Source organism: Festucalex cinctus, chromosome 1 (genome assembly GCF_051991245.1).
Source record: "Festucalex cinctus isolate MCC-2025b chromosome 1, RoL_Fcin_1.0, whole genome shotgun sequence".
Lineage (NCBI taxonomy): Eukaryota > Metazoa > Chordata > Actinopteri > Syngnathiformes > Syngnathidae > Festucalex > Festucalex cinctus.
The window spans coordinates 46,691,722-46,701,503 of record NC_135411.1 but is presented as its reverse complement, the minus strand read 5'-3'; the positions used below and the strand labels follow the sequence as shown (position 1 = coordinate 46,701,503).

Here is a 9,782-nt window from a genome sequence, read left to right as displayed (position 1 = left end):
GTGTATCTCAGTTGATTTTGATTTAGTCGACCATTAATACCTGTGCAGACGTTCTAACTTTTGGAAGTGGGGAGGATTTGGCCACCTGCCACACAACACCTGGCAAGTACAGTGGGGTATCTCTGCGCATGCGTAATAGTCCATAAAAAAAAAAATCCCAACCCCAAGTCGCTCAAGAGCAAGAAGCTCTGCAGTCAAGTGGAGGCAGTTACACAGAGTTGAGTCACTATAAGCAACATGCCGAGGTCTTTCCTGGTGAAGAGCAAGCGGGCCCACAGCTACCACCAGCCCCGATACCTGGATGACGTGCACATCGGCCTGGATACGCTTCTGGCTCACATAAGCGCAGGTTGGTCATGCGTATTTACGCACGCAATCACGCACCGACCCGATGCCAACCAAATGAACAAGACTTTTAAAACAACGTTTTTTTTGTTTGTTTGTTTTTTAACGGTATCTTATGTTGCTAACTTTAGAGACAAAGTGTCAGGTGGATTCGAGTTTGGAGGGCGTAACCACGGATAGACTGTCCCCGGGGCCCCAGGTCCTGTCCCCGGGTTCACTCCCGTCCAGCTCCCCGCTCAGCTACGGAGCGAGTGACCGAGCCTCCGACTGTGACTTGTGGCGTCCTCCGTCCCCATCCTCCTCTCCAGGTCTCGAGCAACTTGTGACATGTTTATTTTTGACGTTTCTTTGAGTTGCCGTTAAGTCAAGCGTAATTATATTTTTAGCCGATCAGCTATTAAAAGTTTGCTGTTTACGGAAAAAAATAAAAAAATAAAAAAATAAAAATGCAATAACACTTGGAAACATTAACATTAATTACATTAAGAAAACTCAAATTAGCCGAATTAATTATCCAAAAAAATCTGTTAGGTCATCTTTAAACAGATTTTTACTAGTTATTGTGTTTGTACAGTATTATGAAAAAAAAGTTACTCACTCTTTGACTAGCTGTTATGCACTTTTGTTTTTTTTAGACCAATGTTGACTTTTATGCCACAGAATTAAATGTAGTGGTATTTTCTTTAACTCATTGGACGTGTATCTACTACAAGTACTGTATGCCAAAATTCAAAACACTTAAATAAAAATGATATATAACGCTGTAACATTTTTTGTTACACTATTGTTTTCTTTTATGCCATTGCATTATATGTAATTAATGCCTTTTTTTTAAAAATAACTAATTATACCTACTATTATCTACGCCAAAAAACACCTAAAGCAAAACAAAATCAATGTGTAATGGCCAGCTGAAGACTTATTTTTTTAATGTTAAATATATAAAAAAAAAAAACCAGATATGCAGATGCCTTTATAAAATTACAATATACGTTTAGTTAATTTTATAAACAAACAAACAAACAAAACCTTAATTGGACATATTTTGACATTGAAATCATATAATAAAAAATTAAAAAAACAGAGAACTTTTAACAGTCGATCTTCACTTCCATATCAAAAGTTAGTAAAAGTTGAGGTAGTTTAGCTATATGCATCATTCCAGAATTGGAGGACAATTTAGTTAACAGATTTGATATTAATAAATATTTTCCTGAAAATGTTAGGAACAAGATTTCATTCATTTGAATCACACGCACCCTTATGGCTGAAAACATTGAACAAATATTAAAATTGCTTACCCATAGTAAGTGCAATTAAAATGATGTCATTTCTGCTAAGCATGTAGCTCACTTTTTTTTGTCCCTCTGAGAAGGCGACAAAAGTTTTCGTAACAGCGGTGGTTGCATGTATGTCGAGGCACAACTTCAGAGAATAATTAACTATTTCAAACATATCTGTGATGATAACATAATCATACAAAACGAACTGATTTAAAACTTATTTTAGTTGTTGCAAGTGTAAGTGAAAAGAAAGCCACTTTAGTGCGGTAACACAAAACATTTGTGTCAAATCATCTTTCCAGATTGAAATGAATGAAAAGCTATTAATTTGTTCCAGCCTTCCTCCCAATAAACAACCAAAAAATATATGGAACGTGTTTTTCAATAAGGAAAACGTCACTCAATGTGATTTTACTTAAATTAACATAATTAAACATAATAATGTAATGTGCGTCATGATTTAATTCATTGCGGCTCCTTGTGGTGTATAGAACTTGGCCACTGGAGGGCAGTATATCACAGTCATGTACCGGTAGATACAAATGACTTTCACAACTACTGTGAGAGACACAGTGAGTGACCTGTAGTAATATTAGTAGTTTGTTGGAGAGGATAAAGAATATATGGCAGTGAGTAAATTGTTATCCGTTTCCATGTGTCACTGTACTATTTATGTTGAAATATCGGTTGCTTTAAAGGTTATATCTGCCACATAGATGCTATATGTTAGCCCGTGTATGGCATTTACGTCTAAGTGTTAGCATTAAAACTCGCAACAGTAAACTTCACTGCCACCTTACGGCATTTGTATCTTAAATTTCTGCTCTTAAGGCAAAGCAAAAAAGTACTTGAAATGGAATGACAGCTTGTATCTCAAAGCGCCACAATACTGATATTTGCTCACATTCCAGATTCAGAGGAATGCTCCACACCCACCGTGGAGGACGGCCACCACTTCAACATGTCCCTCTTCCCCGCTTATCCCTGGTCCTCCTACCCCGCGTCGGACCTGAGACACTCCGTCCCGGATGCGTACCACCGACGCCTGCACCAGCTGGACCTGCAGCAGGGCCTCGCCGAGCCTCGGACCAAAAGATGCTACCAGGACTGCTCGGCTCCGATCCAAATCCAACGGATGTGTGGGATGAGCAATGCTGACATGTTTGGGGACCTCAAAGAGAAGCAACGAGGGTCCGAAATCATCAAGCGTGAAGAGTTTATGTGCGTCAACCAGCTCGACTCTGACGGCTCCTATAAGTGCATCAAGTGTTACAAGGTAATATTCTACCAAAAATACCAGTAGATCGATCAATAGTAGTTGACTAGTCGACTTTACTCCGCCCTCTGCATTGACCTTTAAGCCTAAATCTACTAATCGCTACTCACAACGTGAGCAGGACTCCAACAAAAAACAGTTTACGCGTTACTGTAGGCCTACTGTGCTGAAAAAATATCAATGACTTCATTGATTAATTAAGCTCAGAAGACTTTCAGCAAATTATATTGCCTGGGAAAAAAAAATCCTTACTCATTCAACAAACTACAACAGAATAGCTAGCTAGCTAGCTATTAGAAATAGATAGATAGATAGATAGATAGATAGATAGATCGGGCAAAGTTGTTTTTGTGCAAGTGTACGTACACGTAATTTTAGCGTTTCGCGATCAATGACACTAATTGTAACAAGTCTGTTTTCCCAATGAGTTTCTGAAGGTCACTTGTTTGTCCCAAAAGGTGTTCTCCACACCACATGGCCTGGAAGTCCACGTCAGGCGGTCACACAGCGGGACGCGTCCCTTCGAGTGTGGGATTTGCGGCAAAACCTTCGGCCACGCGGTCAGCCTGGACCAACACAGGGCGGTACACTCTCAGGTAGGCTATATGCATTGGAATACTTTTCAATCACACGAAATAGGTCAGAAAATTACGATTTCTTCACAACAAATAGTGCATTTTTGTTCTTCTATCTATGCCAGCAATGTACAGTGAAGTGACAGGCGGGAACAATTAGATGTTTAGGTACGACTAACTAGGGTGACCACTTACATAAGGTAAAAAAGGAGGACATACAGGTATTTAAAATAATAATAATAATAATAATAATAATAAGTGTTCCCTCACTATAGTGGTTCACTTTTCACGGCCTCGCTGTTTCGCTGATTTTTTTAGTGCAATTTTTTTTTTTTACAGTAATGTACCTATTTTATCAAATTTATGAAGGTTTGAACATTGAGAATGTTTAAACAAGAGAGAAATGTGAGAAAATTTAAATGCCACAATGAGAAAAGTGTCTAAACTGTGTGGTGAAGGGTTAAAACATGTATAATAAATGTGAAACATAAAGCTAACGACTTCGTGGATTTCATTTATTGAGGGTATTTTTTGGAGCCGAACCCCAGCGGAAAACGAGGGAACATTGGACATTATACTCGCAGTGTATTTTCATCAACAATAAAGTTGTGCATGGTTTATAGATCATGTTTGCGTAACTAAATGGTAAAAATATCAATAAAAAGTCAAACTTCTTTTTGACAATTCATTTATTTTACAGTTCCATGTTTTTAAACCACTAAGCAGCTTTTCTAAAAGTGCAACGTGCCACAAAACACAACTTATTTTGAAAAGCAAATAAGGAAAAAATGTCTTCAATGATGACACACCTGCTGCTTGCCTCTTGCTTTTATGCTTCTCCATCCCCGTGTGACGTTCTATGACTGCTTTGCCCTGAGTGATAAATGAGTGTCGACTGCTTTCGTCCATTCAATATTAAAAGATGTCCGACGTTTTGGCATTTTTGCTAGCGCTCCCTTTTTGCTGCCTTTTCTCTGGTGTCAAAGAAGACGGCGAGGCTATGAGCTTTGTTTACATTTATTGAACCCATGATATACTACATTTTTTTTACTGAAGCCACTCTTGGCCAATCACAGACCAGTTGTGACAAATGTGGGGTGGGGCTAATGTTGGGTCACGTAAGCTCAACCGCGGCTCTTTTTATTTAAAAAGAGGACAAACCAGCGTCTTGCTGCTTAGAGTTGCGCAGGACGCAGGACACATCACTGAAAATTAGGACTGTCCTGCCTAAATCAGAACACCTGGCCACCCGACAACTAACCCAGCGGTGGACACACTTTTGTGTCAAGCCCTCATTTGTGTTGTCATACCAAACTACCACTAGTTTCTATTTTTGCTATTTACAATAAATTAACCGATTTTACCTGGAATGATTTAAACATTTTAATATGCAAGTTTCTACTTTTCTAATATTTATTTTATTACTCACAGTCATGACTTTATTAACTATAAAATAGTATTAGTAAAAAAAAATAAAAAAAAATAAAAAAAAATGTTTTGATTTCCCTTTCCCCTTCCGTGAATGAACTCGTAAACGTAAAAGATAATTATCATTTCAGTATACTACAGCACGTGTACAACAGATCTAAAAACTGAACAAGTTATAGGTATCACTAATGGTTATGAAAGGTTTTAAAATGATTTAATCCCGATCTCATTCTTTTATATTACAAAAACAGGGGTGTGTAGACTTTTTATATCCACTGTACCTTTTTTGGACATTTTTTGCTTGATGGTGTGCTGTAACTTGTAAATCCTTTCTAATGTAAAACGGGAGCCGCGGCGCAAAAGCTGGGAAACACTGATAGACGCCAAGCTCCTCTAAAACTGACACTTGGGTCACATTTCTGTGCATGTAAAAATCGAAACATCTTTGCGTGTGCAGGAGAGGAGCTTCAGCTGCAAAATCTGCGGGAAAAGTTTCAAGCGCTCGTCCACGCTGTCCACGCACCTTCTCATCCACTCGGACACGCGGCCGTATCCGTGTCAGTACTGCGGGAAGAGGTTCCATCAGAAGTCCGACATGAAAAAGCACACCTTCATTCACACAGGTAAAAGAGAAACACTATGGAAAGCCCCTTGAACATTTATTTGATCTATGTGCTTGATAGCCACCTAAAGATTCATGTATCCATGATTTGTTCTCACTAATCAGACAACTTTAGCATAGCGGTATACAACTACACGCTACTCGTGAAGCTGCTAGATATTAACTAGTAGAATTTCATGTCACTAGTAGTACTACTGTTATATCTCACAGTTGTCAAACACTAGTATCATGTAGTTGTCCTCTATTATAATTTATAGAGAGCCAATTGGGGATTTAATCAATCTGATTGACACCACTTTGTGCTACTAGTACTCCTATTGAGTATAAGATTCTACTAATGAACATCTAACACTTTACTAGTAGTGTAAAGAGCACACAGTTCTAAACTAGTGCACAGTTTTTCTTCCTACTAGTATGCCAAAGTGGTCCTACTAGGACAGAAACAGAATGTCAGGGGAAGGCAGTAGGAGAAAAAATGTTGGTTGTAAGATTCATTCCACTCGTATGTTGAAATGTCTCACTAATGACAAACAAAGTATACTAGTGTGGAAACCTTGAGCTGGATATGAAGGATATTCATTAAATGTTCAACGGCTTTACGTAAAGCCGTTTGAGTATTTATTTGATATGCTTGATTGCACTAGTAGACAACTGCATGCTACTAGTGACTATAAAAATCTACTAGTTCATGTCTAGTGCTTTCCTAATAGTACAAATAGCATGCATTTGTCAAATAATGTTATCAAGCGCATCCACATTTTTGATATACATTTGATATTTAGCTTAATGGCCATGTACTATTGTCCACAATAGTAAGCGCACCAGTAAAGCGACTAGGTTGCACTAGTATAACAGTGTATTATAAATAGCATTTTTCCCATGCAAGTGCTACTGACCTACTATTACAAAATTAAATCCTACCATTATACTACTGTGCAGCACTAGTAGTACTAGTAACACTAGGCTCAAGTAGCAGGCATCTATCACGCACTAGAAGCCTTATGGAGCCTTCGAGTAGCATCACAACACCCACTTTTGGTTTAGCTTCACTAGTTATATGTAGTCCTTCCTAGTGTGCAGAGATGTCATACAGTCATTCTACTATTGTGCTGAACTCTCATACTAGTGAAGATAAAAGAACCTACTAGTACATGAACCCTAACATGAATATAATCAGAGGTGGGTAGAGTAGCCAAAAATTGTACTCAAGTAAGAGTAGCGTTACTTCAAAATAATATTACTCAAGTAAAATGTAGTCATTAAAAAAATGTACTCAAGTAGATGTAAAAAAAGTATTCGCTGAAAAGAAGACTCAAGTACTAAGTAAATGCTTAAACATTGTCTGATTTATTTTTTAAAAACAATGTAATCAGACAGACAAAAACATTTTTTGTTGGGGTGAACCCTCTGTTGACAAAAAATATCAGGCTGAGTTTACAGTAAGACATTGAAATCACACATTCAGTTTAATTTGCAAAGTTAAATTAAGTTAACTATATTAGAATAGGATTTCTGATGATTAATGTATTAAATCTGAAAATATTGCAGTCACTACAGCTGTTAATACCCATCCAGCAGAACAATTAGAAACTTGTACTTTTTAGCCTAAATCTTTTTTTGATGACATATGCTATCATTGCTACATTAAATAAGAATGGCTTAACGTTGATATGTTTTCTTACCAGGTTCTGGCATTACATGGAGTCAAGTGTTTATCTGTTACCAAAACTATCTTTACCGTTAATAATTTGTGACATTTGCCACTGCCAATTCATGCCTCCATATAACATGTCATCTGTTTCATTTATGGCAACAGTAAACAAAGTGTTTGCAAAAGAGTCTATGTGAAAAGGTCCTTTTCAACACTTACGACAAATACCTGCATAAATACAGCAAAAAGGGAATTTAGGGCAAACTTTCCGTGGCAAGTTAACTCAGGTTCGATGTGGAATTTTTATATGCCGAAACGTCCGTTTGTTTCGGCAGACACATAAGACACCGCATTATAAAGCTGTTATTGCGCATGGCATATAAGGTCAACATGCTAATTACAGTATATGTGGCCATGGGTGTTCGGCTTCGTCTGCCATGTTCCAAATGCCGACACACTGATGAGCGCGTTGTGGCCTCCTTCTAAAAGCTGATCTCAGACCAGCGTCCGGGTGTTGTCCATCACAGCAACTATTTAGTCCCTCCGACAACAACAAGAAAAAAAAGGAAAAGAAAACGAATTAAAGCCAGATGTTAAGTGTTTGAAGGCTAAAATAATAATAATAAAACTATCTGTTCAAGTGATGCTTTGCTTGTCATGTCTTCAACCTATCCAATAGCTAATAAACAAAACGGGTATTGTGCCTTTTTTTTTCAGTGTCATGTTAAGCTTGTGCTCTGTCATGTTATAACGATTAAAAATTTGAATTAAAAAAAAAAGAAGTTCCAAATGCCTGTGGTCATGTGACTGCATTGTTACGTCTGATTGGTAGAACGTTAAGGGAAGGAGTCGTCATGTGATTATTGTTGCTACGTCTGATTGGTAAAACGCAGTCATGTGGCAGAACCACTGTCGGCGTCTCTGGTAAAGATAATGAACGAAAAAATGAGAGAGAAAAAAGTAACGACTTTAGTGTAGCCAAATATAGCGGAGTAAGAGTAGCGATCCTTTTTCACACATCTACTCAAGTAAAAGTAAAAAGTATTGTGTGGTAAAACTACTCTTAGGAGTACATAAAAAAAAAAAAGTTACTCAAGTACATGTAACGGAGTAAATGTAACTCGTTACTACCCACCTCTGAATATAATGTAAAAAAAAAAAAAAAAAAAAAAAAAAAAGCCAAGCGACCCACAACTGCACAACAAGCCGTCGTGTGAACGCCACGTTTCCTTTTCCGCGCAGGCGAGAAGCCGCACAAGTGCCAAGTGTGCGGCAAGGCCTTCAGCCAGAGCTCCAACCTGATCACGCACAGCCGGAAACACACGGGATTCAAGCCCTTCGCCTGCGACCTCTGCGGAAAAGGCTTCCAGAGGAAAGTGGACCTGAGACGGCACAAGGAGACTCAGCACGGACTCAAATAATCGCTTTCATTCCCAGACTTCATTGCACTTTTCCCCTTGGTTCTTATTGCTAGACAGATTGTCTTGTTGACTATTTATTATTATTTAGCCTTCCTATTATGTCTACATATTTGTTATGCTTTATTATACTTGCATCCCATCAATAAATTATCATTTCTAAATTATGCATGAGATTATGTTTTCCCCTCATTAGATTACAATCCATTTTGCTCTGCTAACCTTTTTGTTAGCAAGTAGAAAAACTTTGCACACTCATGGCCAACAAGACACTCTAAAGCGGCCACGCCAGCACTAAACCAAATGTTTGCACTTGTTTATTCTAATTTTAATCTTGAAAGGGAAAACTTTACATGAAACAAAAGAAGTGAATTTACAATGGTATTTCAATGCAGTTGTTGTTGTGACTTTGCTTTTCCCATTCAGGGTTTGCTATAAAATGAGTTCAAATGAAAGCATCACCCCAAAAAAATAAATAAAAAATATGGGATCTTAGTCTTACAACTATAGATTGCAACGTTATATTGTATTTACTTCACAAATAAAAGACTTAAAAGCAAAACAATAGAAACTGTAACTGGCTTAAGTGATTGTGCGTAAAAAAAGAAAGAAAAAAAGCTGTGTTAAGCTATGCGAGTCATCAATCACATCCCCAATCTCCCTGACGAAGTCATATCACTTGTACCAAACAGGGAAAAAAGTTGTGAGTGCCATCTGGTGAAAATCAAATACCATCCCCATAAAACAAATGCAATTAAGACTGTCATAAAGCAGCCTGTGAAGGAAGTCTACTAGACTAGCGTCACTTTTATGACAATGCCAAATATCTAGCAGTGCAGCAATAAGCCGTTTGTCCACATTATGCCGTTTTTACTTGGAAATCTTGGGTGTGATTTGTTTGGACACATAGGCAAACTTCCAATCTCTCAAAGTTTCAAGGATGTGATTTGCACACATCCCACACCTGATTTTGTAGCTAATACTGCACAATATCTAAATAAGATACACAAATAACATACATTATATATAGAAGACTATTAAATGTATTAATTTATCAATTTGCTACAGACATGTTTTGCTTGTCAAACTTAGTCATCGAGGGCCAGAGCAAATTTGAAAACTGATGGCTAAATGAAACATTTGAAGTACTTGGCAGATTACAATGACATGGCAACACATAGAGG

General features: G+C 37.7%; 1 protein-coding gene across 1 annotated transcript; it reads left to right on the top strand.

Moving 5' to 3' along the window:
• Positions 1-222: 222 nt before the first annotated feature.
• On the top strand, positions 223-8,902 carry gfi1aa (growth factor independent 1A transcription repressor a). Its single transcript, XM_077539090.1, has 6 exons — positions 223-349; positions 477-653; positions 2,540-2,904; positions 3,363-3,500; positions 5,365-5,530; positions 8,423-8,902. Exons 1-6 carry the CDS (start codon positions 238-240, stop codon positions 8,599-8,601), a joined length of 1,137 nt encoding a protein of 378 aa, XP_077395216.1. The 5' UTR covers positions 223-237; the 3' UTR covers positions 8,602-8,902.
• Positions 8,903-9,782: the final 880 nt, after the last annotated feature.

Bases quoted from the DNA above. Each gene is read 5' to 3' on its own strand.
- gfi1aa (XM_077539090.1), top strand. From the start codon at position 238: ATGCCGAGGTCTTTCCTGGTGAAGAGCAAGCGGGCCCACAGCTACCAC. The intron at 2,905-3,362 runs GTAATATTCTAC...TTGTCCCAAAAG, and splicing joins AGTGCATCAAGTGTTACAAG to GTGTTCTCCACACCACATGG. The intron at 5,531-8,422 runs GTAAAAGAGAAA...TTTTCCGCGCAG, and splicing joins GCACACCTTCATTCACACAG to GCGAGAAGCCGCACAAGTGC.